General features: G+C 33.9%; 1 protein-coding gene across 3 annotated transcripts in view; it reads left to right on the top strand.

The window, feature by feature from the left end:
• The window catches only part of LOC108909939 (D-2-hydroxyglutarate dehydrogenase, mitochondrial-like), a 95,316-nt gene extending 75,218 nt beyond the window's left edge, over positions 1-20,098 (top strand). For 2 of the 3 annotated variants that reach the window (XM_018714416.2, XM_018714414.2), the window contains exons 2-9: positions 2,815-3,009; positions 11,116-11,266; positions 14,082-14,279; positions 17,192-17,385; positions 17,601-17,769; positions 18,957-19,243; positions 19,311-19,476; positions 19,747-20,098. In XM_018714416.2, the coding sequence (XP_018569932.1) occupies positions 2,878-3,009; positions 11,116-11,266; positions 14,082-14,279; positions 17,192-17,385; positions 17,601-17,769; positions 18,957-19,243; positions 19,311-19,476; positions 19,747-19,997 (1,548 nt within the window). In that variant the 5' untranslated portion in view covers positions 2,815-2,877 and the 3' untranslated portion in view covers positions 19,998-20,098. Of the gene's footprint in view, positions 1-407; positions 560-2,814; positions 3,010-11,115; positions 11,267-14,081; positions 14,280-17,191; positions 17,386-17,600; positions 17,770-18,956; positions 19,244-19,310; positions 19,477-19,746 lie in introns of those variants that run through there. The other variant, XM_018714415.2, reaches the window with a different exon arrangement.
• The last annotated feature ends 4,423 nt before the right edge of the window (positions 20,099-24,521 follow it).

Genomic DNA, 24,521 nt, shown 5'->3' with positions numbered 1-24,521 from the left:
TTATAACTTTAGTCGAATATAAATAATTTAATGGTTAATTTCTATACAATATATTTTATATTGATGTCATAAGATATATTAACACTAAATTATAAATGTCTTCAGATTTCGTAACTTTGAAAGTGCTGGATAAAGATACTGATAATATAAGGATTTATAACAAATGAATATTTGACAATAATAAGTAGGTTTATAATGTAGTTATAAAAATATTCTATAACTAATAATGCTAATCCTTATAATATAAATATGTCTAGTGTTAAATATTTACAATGAAATTTTTGATATACGATATACATATTTTTGTTTACATTTAATTTTTATCTTATCGGTAAGCCACTTTATTACATATGACACTAGATAAAAGATAAACATTTTTTTACTAATTCTTAACATGTTCAGTGTATTTACTTCTGTGAATCTGTGATTATAGTTTTTTAATAATTATTGTGTTCCGAAAATGTTAATTCAGAAGCCCTCACATAACAGTCGTGGCATATTGTTGAAATAACCGTTATCATATTTAATTGTAAAAGTTTCAATGTCATAAAACGAACAAGTGAGTGTGTTTTCTAAATTCATTGTTATTTACATAAATAAAAATGGATTTCTGTCTGTTATTCGAATGCGGTTCTATTTTTCTAGTGGATTCATGTTCAAAATTTTCTAAATTCTTTTTCTCAAATTTAAAAAATCAATATTGGTTAAAATAATTTTATTGAATTTTGGTTCACAACATGTTTGGGAAAGTTTAAGTCCCTGGTTTGATTAGTTTTTAAATAAATTATACGTGTGTTATGCTGCAAACTAGGAATATTTTAGGTCACAACATTATTGAAGTTGGGATTTTGGAATCCTTCTTATATTTTCCTATGTTTTTTAAATATACATATAAAATATACTCTTGCTAAAATTCACTGAGCTGCTTTGTTTTTGGAAAAGGTGCAGAAATTGAGAACTGAGTATGACAGTGACACTTTGTACAGATTTACATCTACGTGATCTATAAAAAACTTCAGGCATTTCGAAAAACTAAATTTTTGCTTTATTTTAATTGATATGGGTTTTCTAACATTCAATCGTCATTTACTCGAAAACTTTCCTATGTAAGATGACAAGATTTTAATACTGTCGGATCGACAATGAAACGATCTTTCAGAATCAAGAAAAAAATAAGGGGTTGCTATTTAAAAAAAATGTCGAGGACGTCATTACTCGAAAAATAATAACGGTTGAAAATCGCCTTTTATGCTAAAATATGTATTTTTTAAATTAAAAATCGACCTGTTCGAGGATTTTCCCCATAAAAAATTTGTTTCGTTTTTACTGAATTTATTTCCTACTTTGGGCGCGTACTGTATAAAAAAATCCAATGATTGGAATGTGAAATTAATTTCTGGATTGGTGTCATATGAATTACTTTTATTCAAAATCATCAAAAAAACACTGTTATCATATTATTACGCTCATTTTAATTCTAGAATAGGGTGTAGTATATTATTGGTCCCCAAAAATATGTAGACTTTTTTTAATTTCTGTTGTTGTTTTTTAAGATCTCTCTACTTTTTTAAGTGAAAAGTAACTATGAAGATACCATTAATTATAATTGTATTTTCATTACTTTTTATTTTCTAATTTGGTGCCGAGATGACAGTTGGCAATACCAGTTATTAACTTGTAAAGTGAGAAAGAAGAGATGGATTATATTATAAAAAACCAGAAATAACAAAATCCATCATAAGCCTTACAATAGTAATAAATAAATACATGAAAACAAAAATTAGTCATTTGTGCAGCAAAATAAATACGTACCTAATATCATTTTGAACTATGTATTTGTTTTGCTTTAAAAAAACTGTTATTGTTTTCAGGATTTAAGTATTACCTAGTGTTAAGCTGGTATTTTTACCTTTAAAACTATTTATCTCTGAAACAGTTTTCATTTACAATAGTAGAAAAATTTCAAAAATGACGACAAAAATTAAAAAGGTAGGCATATTTTGTGGGGCCAAAACTGCCAAGGTGGCTTAGACGCTGTGTCCCCAAACGCTGTCGGTAATTTGAATACATTAGTAGAAATAGCTTCGAAAAACTTCACTTCTATCCACAAATTATTCAAATGTAATGAGAAACTTTACATTGGAAAATAGATTTTCAACTCTCAACACCAAAAGACAATAAACTCTACAGAGTGACCCCGAATAAAAAAATGTATATACACTTGACCTTATTTTTACAATTTCTACCCAAATCTGAGAGACTGCCCATAATTTGTTGAATACCCTGTATATATGAAATTTTTGTCTTTGTTAAACATACATTTACATTACTTGCAATTAACAATTTTTACCATAACTATAATATAATTAAATAACTATAAATCATGCCCTATTTTCAATGGTTTTAAACGTCGTCTTTAACACGTCGTTTTGGTTGATTTTTTAAAGAGAAATCCATTTTTTTTCACGATTGAACATTTAACTATTTGAAGTGTTGATAGGTGACTTGTTTGTGTTGTTATGGATATCTTTAAATGTTCTTGTTGACTAATCCTCCATCATTGTATACATTTTATTTGATAAAGACAAAATAATAAGAATGATTATTATTATTATTATTACTGCTAAAAGCATTTTACTGCTCCAATCAGAAAGATATGGACCACCTGTTTTAAATTTTCATTTTAACCGAGAGAAAAAACATTATACCTGAGCCAGATGGCTCTTATGTACCTCCTTTCCCGGCTCATCATTTTTATGCATTCCTCTTTATCTCCTAATTTCGAACGCTATGAACAACCAAATTTGTTTCTAGGAGCCACCTCGTCACAGTGCTATCTAGTTGACTTCCCGTGGAGCTTCCCCCATCGAAACGCACATGCTGCCGAGGGGCCTGAGGCAGTTAAGCGGGCTCCGGCGGGGGACTTCATCCCTTGGGATCCGACCCCCGTATCTCCCGAGGCCGTCTCAGAGCAGGGGACTGGCCGGCACCCTTCCCGAACTCACCAAGGTAGGTCAGGAATCGCGTCTGCATTGACTCATTTAATCAGATTAGGTTTTATTAATATCAGAGGTATTATAACTACCAAATGATAACAGTTGAAAGCCTTGAACCAATATGAAATGAGATATAGAGTGTGGCGTGTAGAATATATAAAAATTAAACTACAGCTTCCTAACGATATTTGTAATAGAAAAGTCTTATACGAAGAAGTTATATTTTTGCGTTTTTTTTTTTCATAAATTAAAGATCAATTATGAATCAAAATATTTTCTCTGGAACGGTCCTGTCCGTGTGCTGTACAATGAGTTATGTGCTGTAGACCAGCCGCGTAAACAAATCGTCGTCAATTTTTGTGGAATTTTCAATGCAAAAGTACAAACTAAGAAAAATAGATATTTAAAAAAACTAATATTTTCTTATTATAACAATTAATAGTAATTACTATCTTAAATGCATTGTTGTTACTGCAAGAGTTCACAAACAAAACCACATTCGTAAGCATCTGTAGTTGCCAACTGCGAATAAGAAACAAAATTAAATAAAACTTACCATTTCTAGAGAAAATGTTGAAATTGATCCACATTAGCGCGGATACAGACATGGCACCGCCGCACCCAATTTTAGCGATTATTTATACGGTTTCGCAATTCTTCCACCGTAGCAATTGGAGTATTGTAAACCAATTACTTCAAGTGACTTCAAAGACAAAAATCCATTGGGGTTAGATCGGGTGACAGATGTGGCCACGGCACAGGACCAAAGCGTCCAATCCATCGCTGAGGAAACATTTTATTCGAAAGTGTCGTTACTTCTCGAGTACTGTGTGTGGAGCCCCATCTTGAATATAAAACATGCGTGCTCGAACTTGTAATGCTACATCGTCCAATAATTCAGGCAACTGGTTCTCCAAAAAGTCAGCATAAGTTGGTCCATTTAGTCGTCCTTCAAAGAAATAGGGACCCACAATGAGTTTCCCTAATTGCGCGAGGATTTTCATCGGCCCATATGTGCATAGGGTAAATGTCGCCTCATCTTAGTCTACTTGATTGGCACATTACCGTAAAAACCATCTGCAAAAACGCATTCGTTGATCACAATCCGGGGGTAAAATCTGTTGAACTGGTTGCAGATGATAGGGGTGCAACAGCTGTCGGCTTAAGATGCGATGTACGGTACGAGGTTCCTACTTGCTGTGCGAGTCGTCGAGTACTAATTGTGGGGTCTTCGTCAAGATTGTCCAACACTGCATCTTCAACATTAAGGTTCACTTGCTGACCACGTCCTTCTCCTCGAGGAATAACACTTCTCGTATCTCGCGGTCGCTGAACGCACTGTAGGATTGTATTTGTACATGGGGGGGGGTGACGTTTTGACCATCGTTTCAGGTACAACCTAGACGGCGCGAGCACATTTTCTCCGGCTGCACCATACACTAACACCATATCGACACGTTCGGAAATAGTAAATGCATTGTTTTTCGGTTCATTGTAAAACTAGTTTGTGCACAAACTAAAAAATTAAGCACAGTGAGAAATAAGAATCTCGTTTTTAATGTAATCGGCACGCTTTTCTTATTTTTTATTTCTTTATAAAAATTACACAGTCACTATCGTGGAATTACAAAATAAAAACTTTTGTTGAAATCTTTCACTTTTTAATACTGATTAGTCGATTGGACGATGCTTACTATTTAATAATTAAGTGAATAATGAATTCAACATAAATACAAAATTAGTTGACTGCACAAATTTTTTAACAATGTAATCTAACCTTTTAGTATTAATATTAGATTATACCGTCTTAAATTATAAGGTTGTATCTTGGGTCGCATAAAAACATTTCTAAAGTTTTTAATAAATAACACAGGGGCGGCCTTCATTTTCGTTGAATAAATGAACTATAATTTACAAAAAAATGCGAAGATAGAACTTTTTCGTATAAGAGTTTTCTATTACAAATATCAACAGGAACCTGCAGTTTAATTTTTATAGATTATACGCCACACCCTGTCTACTAATGATCGGACAAAAATAAAAAATTTAACATTTGTACAAGTTGTAATTTGGAAGTTACAATTTCATAAATTTTATGTAAGTGCTTTAAATAATCTTATTTCAAAAGGTAATTTCTTGAATTACAGAGGCCGACAAAATTTGACGGAACCTCTAACCCAGAAACCAGAATGTACTTTTCTGAAGGAATTGGTGTGCCGAATTCGAATCCGAGGTCAAAATTTCTCAATTGGCTCTGGTTTTCGAGATATTCTAACCTAAGCGTCAAAATCGCGATTTTTTGACATTATGTGAGGTTATGTTACTGGGATAGGTAAATTTGTTTGCTAAAACCGGTAATGGGACTATACTTACTCTTTAAAACACATTTAGATTTATCCCAATATCATTTTTCATCTTTGAGAAACTAGCATGTTGAAATTTTGTAGTTTGACTATTGACAACACAACACCGTAAACCTAAATTCATCGTCACCCGGAAGTAGGGATCTTCCATATTTTTGGGGTCACTGATCATAAATCTGAACTCCAAATTACTCTATCACGTCAAATCTTGCAATAAACTTAAAAATATGTTTGAAAGCTCTATACATGTATGGCCGATATTTTACGCATTATATCAATCTGGAAATACATTTACACGCTCAATCCCGCACTCATAAACCCTAAGCCCAAAAAACCCCAAACCCATAAACGATTAGACCATAAACCCTTCACCCATAAACTCCAAACCCACAAGCTCTAAACTCANAGAGTAAACTAAAGTTTAAAGATGTGAAAACGGTACATTTCAGTCAACGAACAAATCCGAATCCCTTTTCTGTCAATTTATTACAGATATTATTATTACAGATTATTATTATCAATTTATTTATTCTATAGATTCTATTACAAATTATTTAAGCTCTGTAACAACACTGTTGACAACACAACACCGTAAACCTAAATTCATCGGCACCCGGAAGTAGGGATCTTACATATTTTTGGGGTCACTGATCATAAATCTGAACTCCAAATTACTCTATCACGTCAAATTTTGCAATAAACTTAAAAATATGTTTGAAAGTTCTATACATGTATGGCCGATATTTTACGCATTATATCAATCTGGAAATACATTTACACGCTCAATCCCGAACTCATAAACCCTAAGCCCAAAAAAACCCCAAACCCATAAATCGATTAGACCATAAACCCTTCACCCATAAACTCCAAACCCACAAACTCTAAACTCATAAACCCACAAGCATGTAAACTCTTAACTCAGAAACTCACAAACCTCAAACACGTACGTATTTTGGAGTTCAGATTCGTGATCAGCGACCTCAAAAATATGTAAAATCCCTACTTCCTGGTGCCGATGAATTTAGGTTTGTGGTGCTGTGTTGTCAGTATATTCAAAAATCGAGAAAGTCGGAAGTACTAAATTTGGACATGTGATTTCTCAAAGACGGAAAATGATAGGATACCTCGAAAACCAAAGCCAATTGAGAAAATTTGGATTCGAATTCAGCGCACCAAAATCCTTTGGAAAGTAGGTATATTCGTGTTGTTGGGTTAAAATCTTGTCGGTCTGTGTTACTTTAAGAAGAAATGTTTATATGAATCCATGTGCTGAACGGCTTAATTCTACGAGTAGAAATTAGGATGTTAAAGTTTTTGAACAATGTAACATTTAGACAAGAAAACATTTGATCTGCTTACTTCTGAATTTTTAAAAATTAATAAAATTATTTCATATTTTTGCTCTTGAAGTTAAAATTCATGAATTAGATTTTGTTTAGTCGAAGTATCCAGTCTTTTGTCCAGTTTTATATTTGATTGCATGCTTGTTGGAGTAGTGGATACTACTTTATTTTTGCCTATATTGTCGTGTCGTCTATGAAGGGTGGTCATATTTTATATCTGAGGCATGTCACTAGTACAGCACGTACAAGAGTGGCCCTAGTACCATGAGGTACACCAGCTTTTATGTGTTGTGTTAGGAGTCATTTTTTTTTAACTCTGAATACCCTATCAGATATGATAAATCACAGTTTCTTTGCACGCTATTTTGGTAACATTTTGTTAATTTTATATATTAGCTCGCAAAGGCTTATGCGACGTCAATAAATTATTGTGTTCAGCGCTTTGTATAATATGCCTTAAATTTGACCTTGAGGTCACCGGTCAAGTTCGGTCAAGGTTAACTTCAAATTTTTAAATAGGGACCCTTATTTTTGACCCCAGAATTTTAAAGAGCATAAATTTTTACGTTCAGATATAGTCCAATATGTTGGCGCTCAAAAAGGGGGTTGCCTGTGAGGTTTTAGGGGAGTTTTGAAAAACAAAACAGGTTTTCGAGGATATTTCCTTTCCGACTCAGATTACGGTGAAAATAGTTATGTAATAAATTGAACTAGAAATCATTTCCTATAATTTATGTATCAAACTTTTTTCTGTGAAATGAATAGTTTCGGCGTACGAGCACCGCAAAGTCTACTCCAACACGAGAATCGGGCAACAAACTCATTTCCACACCACCATGATGTAGAGATCCTGGCGCGTTTTTTTTTTTTAGTGATATCCCCAGTAGGTCTAATCCACATGCGAAGCACTGTTGACTAAATTTAGTGCATTCTCCTTCGCTTCGCTATCCCTGATGGACCAGATTATGCGAGTTCTTCGTCTTCAGAACTGAGCAAAACCTCACGAGTAGGAAGTTCTTCCAAGTTATCCGCGATAGGGTTCTTTTCTCCGACTTCATCACCTTCTTCCTCGATTTTGTCGAAGGTTTGCTGAAGAACTGTCTCCGTATCTTCCTCTTCATCACTGTCTTGCAGATCAACATCCGAATTGTCGCAGGTACCTACCATTGCAATTCGCGCAGATAACGGGGCACTTTAGTCCAGCCTTTCTGCATCCACAGACTCCCCGACATCCGTTTTTACATTTGCAAGAAGTTAGTTTTAGCAAGTTTGCTGGAGCTGGGGGCTCGAGTATGGTGACAGGAATTAGCTCATTCTTGCTTTTTTCCATCCCCACCGCACTGTATTTTTTCCAACTCCATACCACGGCTGAACCTGGTGATAGGAACGAATGTTGTCGTGCTGTTGGTTTTGTCGGTGGCAGCGATGCAATATTAAATTTATTTTTAAATGCTGACTTCGTGAAGCATGTATATTTGTAGGTGTTTAATGACATACTTTTTACGACACAGTAACCGTACAACCCAAGGAGGAAGCGTTCTCCAGCTTCAGCAATGCTTTCCGGGTCAGCATTTGGGTTTTTAAATACCCGGACGTTTAAATCTCGGTGGTTCTTTAATAAATTCTTTAAATAAATTTTATAATCCAGAAAGGCTGGACTAAAGTGCTCCGCTATCTGCACGAATTGCAATGGTAGGTACCTGCAACAGTTCGGATGTTGATTTACAAGACATAATCCAGAGGAAGGTACGGAGACAGTTCTTCAGCAAACCTTCGACGAAGTCAAGGCAGAAGGTGACGAAATCGAAGAAGATAATCCTATCGCGGATAACTTAGAAGAACTTCCTATCCGTGAGGTTTTGCTCAGTTCTGAAGACGAAGAATTCGCAAAACCTGGTCCATCAGGGATAGCGAAGCGAAGGAGAATGCACTAAATTTAGTCGTCACATGTGGATTAGGCCTACTGGGGATATCACTAAAAAAACGCGCCAGGAACTCTACCTCATGGTGGTGTGGAAATGAGCTTGCCAATACGCGTGTTGGAATAGACTTTGCGATGCTCGTACGCCGAAACTATTCATTTCACAGAAAAAAGGTTGGTACATAAATTATAGGAAATGATCTCTAGTTCAATTTATTACATAACTATTTTCACCGTAAAGTGAGTCGGAAAGGAAATATCATCGAAAAACTGTTTTGGAGCACCATTTTTCCAGTATGACGGCTACTTCCGGAAACAAAAAGAGGTGGCAAAGTAAATTTTCAAAACTCCCCTAAAACTTCACAGGCAAAACTTCCAACTGATTGGATTAATAGTGTCTTTTGTCATGACTCAAAATTACCTCATAAGATCATTCTGAGGTCAACATTACCTTTTACACACCATTCAAGTCAGTAACTTCAGCGTGGTTGTTTCTATCGAAAAATGACCTCTTTGTAGGATTATAACAGGGGCTAATTGGTGCTGACCTTAAATTCAACCTTAAGGTCATTTCAAGGTCAAATTGATTTGTGTTGAAAGAAACCCCTCTTTTTAATACCGAATTAAAATTGTACGTTTTAGGTAGTATAACGTTATTTTTTTCTAATGTGATCTGGACAAGGCGTTTCAAAGTCAAATGTTTGATAATAACTCAGAAGCTGTCAATTTAAATGTAATTTTAAAAATTAAAATAATTTCAAAGTAATAAACGTAATGTTGACCTCAGAATGACCTTATGAGGTTGCGAATTTTTTTAGTTTCAATATATACCAGTATCTGCGGCACTGGTTTATATATCTATAATTTTATACAGATTCAATTAATTTTTACCTTTATTTAATTAAGTTATTAACCATCAGTTTACATCAAATAACTTTGAAGATATTTGTACAAACTTTAACACCCTGTATTAAGTCATTCAGGCTCATACTTAAAATTTTTCTTCTTAAAAGGTGCAAGGAATCATCTCTCGAAGTATTTCTACATACTAAAGTTACACCCTGTATAATATAGTAATACAGGAGGTTTCGACCTGCCCCATATTTTTTTCTATTCTACGTGTTACCTGTACACGTAAGTATAAACATTTTCAAAGAAAAAAAAGATCTAAATAGTATAAAGCATCATTTTCATCACACATTTTCATGACACATTATTTGACAAAAAGACATAGTATATGTTAGTTACTAGTTTATTTTTTTTTATTTTAAATTCACACATTACTTAATAGTAACAGTAACAATTATATCGCTTGCAAAAGAGAGAGAAAGGAAACATAGAACTCTCTGTTTCCTTTTGGGGTTTGGGGCAGATCAGAAATCCTTTTATCAGCTTATAATCAGATTAGATTTTAATAACAGTAGACGGAAGTATCCTTTGTGAAGTTACTAAATACCAATTATTTCTGCGCGGAGATATAGAAATTATATATTTATTGGATTAGAAGGAATTAACATTTTTCAAAAATTACTTCCATCAAAATGACAATTAGGTTTGAGTTTTAAAGAAACGTTTATTTATTCTGCATTTACTTGGGACATCTGTACACCAAAAGTTCTTTGGAAGATGATGTTTTTTGACGGCTTCATTTCAGTTGTGCTTCTCTATGCAGTTTTTGCATTCATTTGTTTCTTTCACTTTCCTTTGTTTACCTTACCTATATTTTCCTTCTCGTCCGAAACTCTTACAATTTCAGCCTTTTGCTGGATGAATTGGTTCCTCCATATCTACTAATTTAACTCCTTAATAATGCAAATTATTATTTTTTCTACCATCATCTCCATTTGCTTTCATTAAGTTGCATTGCATAACGCAACTTTCAAAAATGCTGCAATTGAATTTTGGATGATATTTTTTTGGAGAACTTTAATAACATACTGTAAATAAAACTTAAGTAAAATACTTTTGTCTTCGAATCTAAATATCGACAAGAAATTTTTTAGATTCAGTCCCTGTCAATTCTCGGTATTCTCTGTAGAAGATATTTTTTTACAAAAATTTCGTAAATCAAATATTTGCATAACTTTTAATTACAAATATATTGTAAGATATTAACTAAATGTAATAAAGTTATTTAACTCAAAGGGGGTATTAATCACGAGGTCTACAACTACTTATGTTACTAAACATTATGTTTTAATATTTTTTAATACTATTTCAATAAATAATTTGGTTTTGTTGTTGTGTGAAGCCTGTAAGAATTTTGGCAATGATATCGCCTTTTCAACTATGAGTTAAGGGTTAATTTAGATGATCCAAAAATAAACAAATTTCTTTCAAAGACGGTGCTGACAGTTTTTGATGTATAATAAATGAACTTTAGTTTAATGTTTGCCTTATTAGCTACGAAAATAAGTTTCTGTTTTCCGTTCTTTTGTCGGCACTTAATTGTATTTTTTGGAAACCGATGGGAAACCCGTTTTCGTTTCCAGGATCGATACCCGCACGTGAAAAGGGGCGACTATGCCACATTGGACGGGAATCACTTGAAGTTCTTTACAGGACTGCTCGGCGAGAATCGCGTGCTCACCGACCCCTCAGAATGCGAGGGATACAACGTCGATTGGATCAAGAATGTTAGAGGTAACGTTCGAATAGTTTTAATTAGATTAGTGGTATCTGTTAAATATGGTGTGAATGATTGACGACAATACTTAAGATAAGCTTGCTTGTTCCCGCTATTTAACACGCTCTGTTGTCATACACGATGCCTCTGTTGTAATTCGCCACTGAGGCAGAATTTTTTAATTTAAGAAATGGATTTTCCTTGAAATTCTTGGAAAAAAAAGGTGTAGGCCGTCAAATTCGTAACTTTAAGCGGTTTTTGAGTAATATCTCGGAAAAGACACATTATAAAAGATGAAACACAAAGCATCCAATATTTCATATTTCATAGACCAGAAGCACGGGGAGGCGGTTTGACCTGATTTTCTTTTTGAGGGCCTTCTGTACACCTACATTTGTTGAGGATGCTAACTGCATTTTTCAATTCTTTCTAAACATGATTTCTTATCAAATAGCTTTAAAACTACATTTTTAACAAAAAAATAGCTTTAAAAATTATTGTTGCTCACAGTCGCTTTAATTTGTTAGAATAATAAAATTCATATACAGGGTGGTCCAGATTTTAATAGACAAACCTCGGGACAGTACTAAACAGCAAAAATTAACATCACTTTGTTCTACAAACATAGGCGCAAAAAGCCACCGTTTATGAGATACAGGGCGTTGAAATTAACAAAAATAATCGTGTATCAACAAATTATTATACAAAACATACTATTGGGAATATACTGAAGGAGTACCCTGTAGGTATGTAGACTGTTGGAAGCAAATTTTTATCCCAGAAGTCGATTGAGATTTTATTATAATTTTTAAAATGTTTAGAATTTTATTAAAGTAGAACAAAACGCACGCCATAAATGTCGCGAGTTTCTGTTCTATAATTTAGTGACTAAGTGACGTCAGCTCATTTGTCACTTGATAAGCTGCCCGATATTAGACGTCATCTCACGTCACGCACGTTATCCATGTTATTGTTTCGTTATAAGTGTGTAACAGAACGGTTCTGATTTGGGTAAACGATATGACGGCACCCCTTATTATGCCAGAAAGTGGACATGAAACTCCCATTAATCCATTTGAATGGAATAATTTTCATAAGTCATCCTGATAATTCACGCATACCAAATGGTTGAAAGATATTATTTATTCATTCTGAAAAATTCGAATATGTTGAAAGATTGTGAAAATTGTTGTTACTTAATAGCAATAAGAATAAAGAATAAGTAACAAAAAGAAAGAACAAAGCAGTGGCGGCTCATGACATTGAGAATAGGTGAAGCATATTCACTGATTGACTAAATAGAAAGAAAAGCGAAAATTTTCAAATTTTCAAGGCTTTAAATGAATCTGGAAAGTTTTATATTACAATATTACTGAAAAACTGACGTTCGCGAGAAGGATTTTCAATTAGATTATTATTCCACACGCCCGACTTTACACCCACAATTAAACACGGCATACAGAAAAGTTTCTTTTAAATAAACACTTCCACACAACCACTTATACTCCGAATTTCATTTCGAAACTTTCGAACGTACACATTGCCTTTTGACCCCTTTTTCCATATCGAGAGAATAAGGCACAGGTCTCTCGCAATTTAAAAAATCCTTTTTGACCTCAATTTTCCATCTGGAAAATGGCATTTTCAATAAAATACATACTGGGTTATTCATAGAAAACATTTCTACGATTATTACACAAAACAAATATTAACTAAGAACCGTTATAATCGTGCACTAGGCGACGCGTATTGTATAAACTGTTTAAAGGCAGGCGATGGGCGATGACAGTGCTGCTTCAATTTCCGCGTCACTCGTTCCCCCACGCCGTAGTTTACTCCCGTGTTAGTCGTCTCGTTGCCATGACAACCACCGTAGACAATGCTACGAAGAGAAGCGGAATACAGACTGATTTCGATCTGAGTCACTTGCTTATACTATACGTTATATGGTACGAGGTCGATGTTCGCGCTAAACGAAGGCAATATTTTTTTAGAAGGCGTACACCGCGCAAATTAATGTTTATTTCTACGTATTAACAAACAAACACAATACGTTTTCAATATAGAATTAGATCTGAATTATAAAATTTATATAAAATTAAAAATAATTTTAAATTGCACAACGAAACGGAAATTATAAGTGAAACGGTGCGTCACTTGCGTCACCTGGCAAGTCGCCACTGGAACAAAGTCAATAACAAAAATAAGAAGAAATTTGACTATACTGTACTTGAAATTAGTTTTCTTAAATGCCGTTCCATATTTGTGAGTTATTTTCAATGTGGTCAAGAAAGGCACGTAGGAGTTGATGGTTTCTAAGTTTTTTACTCATATTGTCACTGACTTTTTTTTATAATGTCTATTACGATTATACCATCTGTTAGTTTTAAAGTTTTTAAACAAACTGTTGCACTTTATCTCAATGTCGGCCACTCCTAATTTTATTTTTTATTATTTTTATTTTAAGGTACTTACTTGACACATTATGACTGAATCACCCTGTATATGTAATTCTCAATTTCGTTTCCGGCCCGTCCCAAATTGACTTCATGCAGCTCATACTTTTTTCTTGCAATTTATTTTTTTTCTGTTTTCTCGTAGTTCATTTGAACTAGTTTACTTGTAATACATGTATGTACACGTTATTGTAACGATACAGAATTTTTTTTATGTGACTTGTTAAAATGTACACTATCCTCTTAGCCCATAAAATTAGTGTTCCAAAAAAAGTTTGACGTAAATTTTGAAATAGGTATACAAGTGTTAGTTCGTACAAACCATAATTCCTACACATTTTTTTTATTTGCGAACGCCGAACGTTCTTTATTGCAGGTTACAGCCAGTGCGTCCTGAAGCCGAAGACCACGGAGGAAGTGTCCAAGATACTGAGTTTCTGCAACGAGCACCGCATAGCGGTGTGCCCGCAAGGCGGAAACACGGGGTTAGTTGGGGGATCGGTTCCGGTTTTTGACGAGGTCGTTTTGTCAACGGCCCTCATGAACGAAATCATAAGCACGGACGACACGTCAGGTACGTTAATTGAAATAGGATTAATGAGTTGTTGCCTGTTGTGCGGTTTGATGACAGTATAAATAACAGGAAACATAAATAAATATACAGATGTACATAAATTAATAAACTATATATGAACGGGAGAATAAAATAATTTAAAAATTGTGCGAAGATAATAGTTGTCTAAAATTCTTTCAAGTTTAGAATACAAAAATAAACACTCGTTTATAAATATGCGATGTCCTATTTTGAATAGCGCATTGATACTTTTTAGACAAAAATTGTAGGGTTCTGATGGGAACATTCGATGGTGACCTTGACCCTGATACAAAGGTCAACTGTAGAGGTGATTTGAAGGTCAACTTGTATTATTAAATATAATAGATGTATTTCTGACACCAGAAATGGACAGAGGGGAAAACTTCAGATATGAGCTGCTCAACTCGCGAGTCTATGTATATGCGCCTTAGGTAGGACAAAGTTCGGATCAAAGACGGTTTCTGAACTATTTAGCCTAAAAAGATATCTGGTATCCAGATTCTCTTTGTCTTCAAGGTTCTTCGCATGCCGTTTTGTATGTTACTTGGGCCAGATATAATGGAATAATTTTGCGATAAATAAAGTGGCTTGACTGTCTATAGACACTATTTAAAAAGAACACCAATACCCTTCTAGACTAGAGGATAGTTACTATCATGAACTTCTGCTATCCAGATTCGGTAAAATGTCGATGCGTGATAGACTACACAATAATGTTGATTGTAGTCTTTTGTTTTAAAATTTGTTATCGTTATTATTGGTTCTCTTTTTGTATGTTTAAATATTTCTACGATATATTTGAACTATATTGCTGCACTTATACTCTATCATCTATTCATAAAGTAGGAGTTTTTATTGAAATTTCAGTTTTAAGTACATACAAGGTAGGTACGAGTCAATAAAAGTTTTAAACACCCTGTAGAACCTTACAGTAGCGAATGCCAGTTTAAATCAAACACTAGTCTCGTTTTTTCTGACCATTTTGCCTTTTATTCACGTCATTATGTTATTATTGAAAAAATGATTTAGCGCAAAGAAGAACATTACTGAGGCGTATTTCTTCTCTTACTTCTAATTTATGACTTTACGTTGAAGACTCGTTTCTGGAATTGCACTTCTAATATCTTCTTGATCTGTCATTCTATATTTCTGTGAGCATTTTTTCTATCATCAAAGATGGCAGGTAGGGCTTATGGTTTCTAAGTTTCTGCTTATGTTGATTCACAGTGCCCCATGGGGTTGAGATCTGGATTACATGCTGTCCAATCTAGAGACCTCATGAAAGCACCAGCAACGCGCTGTATTGTCATTATTTTTTTTGTTTCGAATTATGTTACTAGTTTTTAAAATTTTGCAATAAACTGGTATAGGTAACTGTACAGTATACGGGTTGCACTCTTCTTCACCCCTTATATGCTGAAAACTGAAATTTCAATAAAAATGTTTACCTCAGCCACAGAATAGTTTCTATCCTATTCTGTGCCTCAGCTTCGTTACTGATGAAAGGATCATCAAAACCAAATTAACTGTCGCATTGTACAAGCCTGATGTTAAAGATAACACAGCCACACAGAAGAAAAAAAAGTTGGGTATACTTTTTATGCGACATATATTTTTCATAGTAACTTGGCCTCCTGGACACGAATCTGGGGTCAGAATTGGCCCATCACGTCACAATTTTTTCCTAACCTCAAAAAACTTTTCATAAATCAAGGTAAAAGGTTCCACTCCGTCTAAAAATGTGACTTCGCTTAAAAAAATGACTTAAGGACTCTACACATGTAATGATGTGTAGTGTGATGTGCTTGTTTACAATATAATAAAAAAATATACAATTTTTATTATATTAACATTTATAGGTACTGTTATACCTGCTGCTTAAAGGTCAATTGGTCTTGTGTCTGCATCCAGGGCACCTCCACGTGGTGACGGTGGGCAACGGAGTTGTCTCACTATCTTTTTTTGTCTTTTCTTGTCCCATGGAAACAAGCACATCACACTACACATCACTACATGTGTAGAGTCCTTAAGTCATTTTTTTAAGCGAAGTCACATTTTTAGACGGAGTGGAATCTTTTACCTTGACTTATGAAAATCTGGCTCCAGATGTGTGATTAATGAAGGTGAGATCAACCAGCAATCCTTATGATGCCAAATTTTACTGAAATCGGTGGATTTCAAAAAAGTACACCCGCCATATTGGATCAGCCATCTTGAATTTTTACAATGTGAATTCATATTCGTAATCAGCGACCCAAAAAACCCCTTTATACAAAATCTGGTCAAAATCCGCTCAGAATTTGAAAATAGCGATTCCTGCTCGGTTTTTTGAGGTTAGAAAAAAAACCACACGTTCTAGCTCAATTCTGACAGTGGATTTGAATTCAGCAGAGTCTTTTACATAAAAATGTACTATTTGATGTGGAAATAAATTTTTTTCCAAATTTTCCCAGTAAATTTTCATCAATTTTCACTATTTTTCACAAGTTTTTTGAGGTTAGGAAAAAATTGTGACGTGATGGGCCAATTCTGACCCCAGATTCGTTTTCAGAAGGCCAAATTACTACGAAAAATATATGTCGCATAAAAAGTATACCCAACTTTTTTTTTTGTGTGAATCAAAGTGAATTAAAATGGTACATATAAAGTAATTTATTGCATTAATATAATTGATTTCGTATAATAAATCATACATATTTATTACAACAGACATAATGGGCTATAAATTATGTACTCTAAAACAATATTGATTGTTAATATATATTTTTTGAAGTTACAAACACACAAGGTGGGCTAATGAACATCAAATAGCCTCGATGTGACGGAAAAAATATTCTTAAAAAAAAAGTTGGGTAGCTACTGAAATGATATCTAAAATAGAATATTATTAGGTGTTTTAGTTTGTCAAGCTGGTTGCATATTGGAAACTTTGGATTCGCATTTGGCGCCTCATGGTCTGATGATGCCATTAGATCTGGGAGCCAAAGGTTCCTGTCACATAGGAGGCAATGTAGCCACTAATGCTGGAGGATTAAGACTGTTGCGTTACGGAAATTTGCAAGGGTCTGTTCTTGGTTTAGAAGCGGTAAGTAATAAAAAATAGCACCTCATTGTTACTCTGCAGGTTTATCATGAAATGATCAAATATGTAAGCGCATTAATTCAATTTTGTTTTTAGTATTGTCAAAAATATTATTTTCTCACTATCCTACTAGGTTACAAATCACATATTTTTATGGCACATGTATTTCATATTTATAATTTTCTTTTAAATTATGTATATATGTATTTCCAATGCAGGTTAAAGCAAATGGAGAAGTGTTAGACTGTTTGAGTACATTAAAAAAGGATAACACAGGATACCACCTAAAACATTTATTCATTGGATCTGAAGGAACTCTTGGCGTTGTAACAAAAGTAGCCATCCAGTGTCCTCCAAAACCGAAGTCTGTAAATCTAGCATTTTTAGGTAAGGTAGTTTATGCACCCAGTCACGCAACAGAACACAATGTCATATCATGTCTGCACGCTACCTCACAGTAGCGTAACATGATAACATCGAAGAGTCGAACAAATTGTCGGACGTTCTCTGTGACATCGAACGATTGTTACGAACCCACGTTGTACAAGGGGTTTGCATGTTTGGTCGACTATTTAGAAATCTCCAGTCATCAGAGAACGAGTTATTACTGCTATGCTTCCTTAAACATAAATAACATCCTTCATATGAATGTTACGAGATCACGTTACACCGTAGGTTTGCTTATTTATACTGTCATGCGGACGTTGCATCTAATCGACATTTTAGAAATTTTAAAGAGATGTTACAGACTTGTGAGGGAATCTCCAGTCGCCAGAAAACGATTTATTACTGCTAACCTTTCTTTAAAAGAAATAACCTCTGTCACATCAAAGAATGCTATGGTGCGTATCCACCGGCGCCCACGAACAGCTCTCGATCGTCCAAAAATCTATTCGCAAAATCTTTACATCAAGATTGCGTTAGTAGATCGTATAACATTAACATCTCTATATATTGTCAACATCGATCTCTCCAAATGATTAGCTTGCGTACTTCTCGCAAATAGCAGTTACTTCTCACATCTACAAAAACGAATTTTTGCATTTAGAGTTATTTACTATAAATTGTCGTTGGCAAAGTAAATTTAGAATCTTCTGTCGTATACGGATCTTCCATTTTTGGTTTATTTTCATAGTTAGTTCTGTTTCCCGATATTTTGCTGTACCTAACCTAAGCGACACAACTTTCTCATCCGTCACTCCATAATTTTTACAAAATTGACTATTTCAGCTGTACCACAAATTGAGGTTCGACGAACATATATTTCGAAGTTACCAATAGTCTATGGGAGAGCAACTCGCAATCTCAACGTAAACATTTTGCGGAGAGATCGTTGAATGATCGTGAACTGTTCGCGCCCACACGAAGACTCGGTTGCGCTGACTCATTGCGAGCAGGGTTTGTAACAGTGTACGCATTGTTCGTGATAATATGTTCGCTGGTCGATATGCATCTTTAAGAGCATATTCCAATCGTCACCAGAAAATGAATTTTTCAACTGCATACAGAATTATCGATTCCTTTGCCCATATAAGACGATGTCGTTTTAATGATTTTATTTTATTATATTTTAGGGCTAAACTCATTTGATAATGTCTTGAAAGTAGTAAAGAAGGCAAAACACGAATTAGGAGAAATTTTATCGTCTTGTGAAATGATGGATGCGCTTACAATGGATCTAGTAGTTAGCCATTTAAAATTAAAGTGTCCTTTGATAGAATATCCCTTTTATATGCTCATAGAGACACAGGGAAGCAACCAAAACCACGACGAGGAGAAGATCGATAGATTTCTGGAAGTTGCAATGGAGGAAAAATTGGTATTAGATGGTACAGCAACAAATGAAGTTAGCAAAATGAAAGTAAGAAATACTTATTTGTCTTGTTCTGTTTATATTTCAGTTTTTTATTATAAATAATTATTTCTAGAACATATGGGACATTCGAGAACGAATAACTGAAGCACTAAATCATGACGGTTATGTTTTCAAATACGATATATCTTTGCCAATCGAAAACTTTTATTCCTTGGTACCTGCAATGGCAGAAAGGCTAGGGTCTGATGCAAAGAGGGTCTGCGGATATGGACATTTGGGTTTGTATATTTGCTTCCATGTAAATAATCTTTCAAATGAGTTTGTTTTTAGAAGTCCTTTTGTTCTTATTTTGATACACCAATACGGTACTATTATTAAACACATTAAACATATGCTGTGTTCTCAAGAATAATCTTTTAGTTTAAAAATCACTATTAATTTTGGTTTCGTTAGTTTAAAAAATATGTAAGATCTCCAAAATTATATAAAAACTCATTTTGAAAATCCACTTAATTTTTTATTTCTTGTTGACACGATTCATTTTTAAGGCGATGGTAACTTGCATCTGAACATCACAGTAAAAGAATTCACCCAAGACGTTTTGAAGAAAATAGAGCCCTTCGTTTATGAATTTACTTCTAAACTTAGAGGTAGTATCAGTGCCGAACACGGCATCGGTTTCAGAAAACCGAAATATATGCACTATTCTAAGAGTCCAGCTTCAATCCAACTTATGAAGCAACTGAAAGCCTTGATGGATCCCAGAAATATATTAAATCCTTACAAAGTTCTGCCTTAGGATAAATAAGGTTCTTACAAATCATATAAAAGACATGTAAGAAAATTTCGTCTAAAAGTTTATTTTACTATTGATGCAAATAAATGTATTTTTTCAAAGAAGTAAGAATATTGAATATTGCGTCTGCCCGCTTCCAAATGTTCTTCAAAATGTTAATAAGAAAACAGTTAATTCTGAATCTAATGAAACATATTTTTATTTGGTAAAAAGAATTATTTTCCTTCGAAATTACCGCTGCCTACCTGATCTTCGAATTTTCGTAACGAGAAGAAATTAAATTTAGATTAATTGTTGATTTAAGGTAAGTCAGTATTTAAAAAAAGATTTAAATAACAGCTTCTAATCGAGGATTAGTGAACCCCGTTTTTTTATTAGTCGATTTTGATGAACCTTTTTTGTCATATAAATCTTGTGATCCTCAGTTTCATTTTTTTAATGGAAAAATTAGAGGAGTACCAACCTTTTAAGTATTTTTTTTAATATTACAACGGATTTTTAATCAAAGTGATTTGAGACAAAAATAATAATAATGTTTGTAGTACCTTCCAATATAATGATTCCAATAATTAAGGACATGTGTTTAGATAGGTATCCACAACACATTTTTAAATAACGTATCCGGTGTTTCAGCATAATTAAAGCTTCCGAGCAACACCAACATGATTTGTTACTGGGTGATACATCTTGCTTCTGACGTATTTTCACGAGATTAAACAAAAAAAAAATCGGTCAATAATTAAAAAAAGGCCGTGGATAGTTACTCAAACCGAACACTCTACAGAGTGTAAGAAGTTTGACTGCCATTACTTCAGCATGATATAGAGTAATCCTAAATGAACAAAAAAGTTATACATTACAGGGGCGTAAGATTAACAGTTTTCAAAATACAACGAGTATTAATATTGGGGAGTTTCATCACGACGTGACAACAGCGCTTAACCTGCTGATGCATACAACGTGTGCACGCGGCAGACTTGTCCTACGGAGAAAATGTAAACAACTATTATTGTGAAACATTTAATAAAAAGACTATTGTTTTCCAGTTTTTAAATAAATGAAGTGAACTGTAATTTTATAGTACAAAGATAGTTGTGCTTTTAGCTCCAATTTTAGTAATTATAAATCACTTAAAACAGGAACTTAACTTTTAATCAAATTATGAATTTGAAAAATATGTAATTAAAGTACTCAAAGATTCACGTCGTCCAACTAATCATACGTATTAAAAATAATTTAGGTAGTTACCAAAAAGTAAAATTCAGTAATTTTTAAACGCACAAGTACAAAACAAGCTACATATGCTCAAAATGTCCATCACCATTTTCGATGTACGCACGACACCTTCGAATCCAATTTTCGCGCACTCGCTGGAAAACACCTCAAGGAAAGGAAATAGTGGTATGCCAAAAACACTCCGACACGGTCGAATCCAGATACCAACTGAATTATTGGTGATTACTGAACACCTTAGTACCTCGTGTTAATAAACCGTCGCGCTGTTGTCACATTGCTCGATACGAATTTTATTGAATTTTAAATTTATTACAAAACAAATTATTTTTTAGAATTACCTAAGCATAAAGAAGTTCAAAAAAGTGATAAACATTGTATTTTATGGTATTCTATGTACGCAGTTATGTCAAAATTCCTTAACTAATTGAACTTTTGTACATCAAGTTAGAGATTTTGATAATTTTTTTCTCGGAAATGGTTGAGTTTAGGACCCATGTCATATAAGGTTTTTTGTTTATTTTAATGTATTCTATCGGCTGTTAAAATCAAACTTCTAACACTCTGTATAGATGCAGCTATGTGAAGAATAAAACATTGTGTTTTATGTTTAATGTGACTAAATCCTGAAGAAAATTTGATGGAAAATGGATGGATGTTTCTATTCATTGTGATAAATATCTATTATTTGTTCCATGGTCATAGTAGATCATTATAAAAATAATAGACACATAAAGTATAAGTTATTCTTGCCATTGCTCTTACCCATGCAGATCTTCACTTATCTTTGACTGCATCTTATTTGATTTTTTTAAAAGAAATGTATTTTTTTTAAAGAAATACTTGTAATCTGTTCACGCTGAAGCAATTTATGATGTTTTATATCAGTTTTATGCTGGATAGGGTAAGTAGGATGTGAAAATAATATGAGACCGTATTAATACACATACAGGGTGTTAAAAAAAGAGTGTAAAATATTTAAGGAGGTAATAGTATGAACCAAAATAAGCAGAAAAGTCTCAATAAACATGGGTCCGCAAAGTAACCGTTGCGGAGATATGGAATGTTTTATGTTTTTTAGCCCCTTTTGCTCCTAGAGCAGAAGAAGAAATTCTAGCACTGGTAGAGCAGAATCCAGGTACGAGTGTGCGGAGAATATCAGCCGAGGTAGGAATTAGTGGTCCTCTTGTTTGGAGAATCCTTCACGAGCAACTGTGCACATACCATGTGCAACGAGTACAGGCCTTAAATCCAATAAATGATCGTCAAGCACATTTGGTTTTTTGCAGCTGGTTTCTACGTCATGATGCTGAAGACCCTCGTTTTCTTGCAAACATTCTTTTTACTGATGAGGCCGGGTTCACAAGAAATGGAGTGTTTAATTTTCACAACACGCATATTTGGGCCGACGAAAATCCTCATGCTCTAATAGAATCTGGACATCAGGCACGTTTTTCATTAAACATATGGATGGGTATTGTAGGTGACAGGTTTCTAGGTCCTGTTGTTTTACCAAACCGATTAACAGGCTCTGCTTACCTCAACTTTCTGCAGAACACACTGTATGAGTTTTTGGAAGACATTCCTTTGAATCAGAGGCAACAAATGTGGTTCCAGCATGATGGTGCTCCAGCTCATTTTTCCATGGCCGTTAGAGAGCATTTACACCAAACTTTTCCACATAGATGGGTAGGAAGGGCCGGACCTGTTTTATGACCGCTAAGATCGCCTGATTTAAACCCTCTAGATTTCTTTGTTTGGGGATATTTGAAGACATTAGTGTATGGTACTCCTGTAAATAGCCTGGAAGAGCTGCAGCTATGTATTAATCAAAAGTGTCAAGAAATCCAAACCGAAAGAGTTCGAGTATCGTTGAGACGAAGATGTCGTGCCTGCTTGGAAATGGACGGAGGGCACTTTGAACATCTTCTGTAACTTTGTTTTTTGTTTGTTAAAAGCTTCCTTTGTCGGTTTATTCCTAATAAAATAAAATGTTTGAAAACGAATAGTGGTCCATATCTCCGCAACCGTTACTTTGCGGACCCATGTTTATTAAGACTTTTCTGCTTATTTTGGTTCATACTATTACCTCCTGAAAAATTTTACACTCTTTTTTTAACACCCTGTGTAACTTGTTTGACATTTACATGCGAAGTCAGTGGCGTCACTAAGAAATTTAAATTTAATTAACTGTATTTAAATATATTAAAATAAACATCAATATATAAATTTAGTTTCAAGTCAAACGTTAGTCTCAGCAGATATCTGTATCATTAAAATGGCTCGTAGTGATCTTCCGCACTTGTCAGTGAAAAATATTGTCCTTTATCAAGCGTTAGAATGCGCACTAAATAGTGTTTCCACGATTTTTCTCCACTCCAGTCCGACCATATATTGTTCTCTGTTTCTTTAAGTAATGCAATATGTGTGACGATACAATCGACGGCTTCAATGACTTCTTAGGTATATTTCTAAGAAAATAATCAAAATCATAATCATCATAAAAACGTTTAATATTTTTATTATGATAAACATAACCCCAACAACAAATTGAAATGCAGCTACGATTCAAAAACCGTAGACCCCGTTACCGTGCTATTATATTTATGCACCGAAGTGACAAACTCTAGTTGTTACCATTAAAAGTTTCAAAGGTAACAAAAAATTCATTCCTAATCAAGATTTAAAAATGTGTTTGTTTATATAAAATGGTGTTTTTTCATTCCCCCATTCTTCTTTCATGTAAATGGTACCCAAAACATCATATCAAGTAATCCAGTATATTAAATGTAGTCAGTAACCAACTTAAATAAAAAAATTAAACTTAATAGTAAACCGTAAACCAAGTTATATTAGACCAGCCTTCTAATATATTTGAGTAAATATAGAAGCTGCCTTAGAATGGTTTGCTCTACTGCACACTCCTAAGTCAAAATAAGACAATTTAGAACCCTTTCAGTACATTCAGTATCGAAGATGTGACTGTTTTACTAGAAATCCCTAAGGGCTATCAAAATTTAGGAAGCAATAAAATAGGGTAGCCATTGGCGTATGCATAAAAAAATTTAAACAAAACATAACAGAAAATGTCTACAAAATAAATTCAACTACACATATTTCACTGAAATGCGACGAGTAATGAGAAATCTCTAGCTAAAATAGTTTTAGTCATTTTAAAAAGTGTTGTTTCGTTATACCGCACTGAATATAAGTTGATCTAAATGGTCTTATTTGATCTCAGGAATCTGTACTTCCAACCTTTCTAGGACACCTTGTAGATATTTTTCAAGAATT

The sequence above is a fragment of the Anoplophora glabripennis genome, unplaced genomic scaffold (assembly GCF_000390285.2).
Source record: "Anoplophora glabripennis isolate ALB-LARVAE unplaced genomic scaffold, Agla_2.0 scaffold381, whole genome shotgun sequence".
Lineage (NCBI taxonomy): Eukaryota > Metazoa > Arthropoda > Insecta > Coleoptera > Cerambycidae > Anoplophora > Anoplophora glabripennis.
Note: the sequence above shows the minus strand (reverse complement) of the source record. Positions and strands in the feature narration are given on the sequence as shown.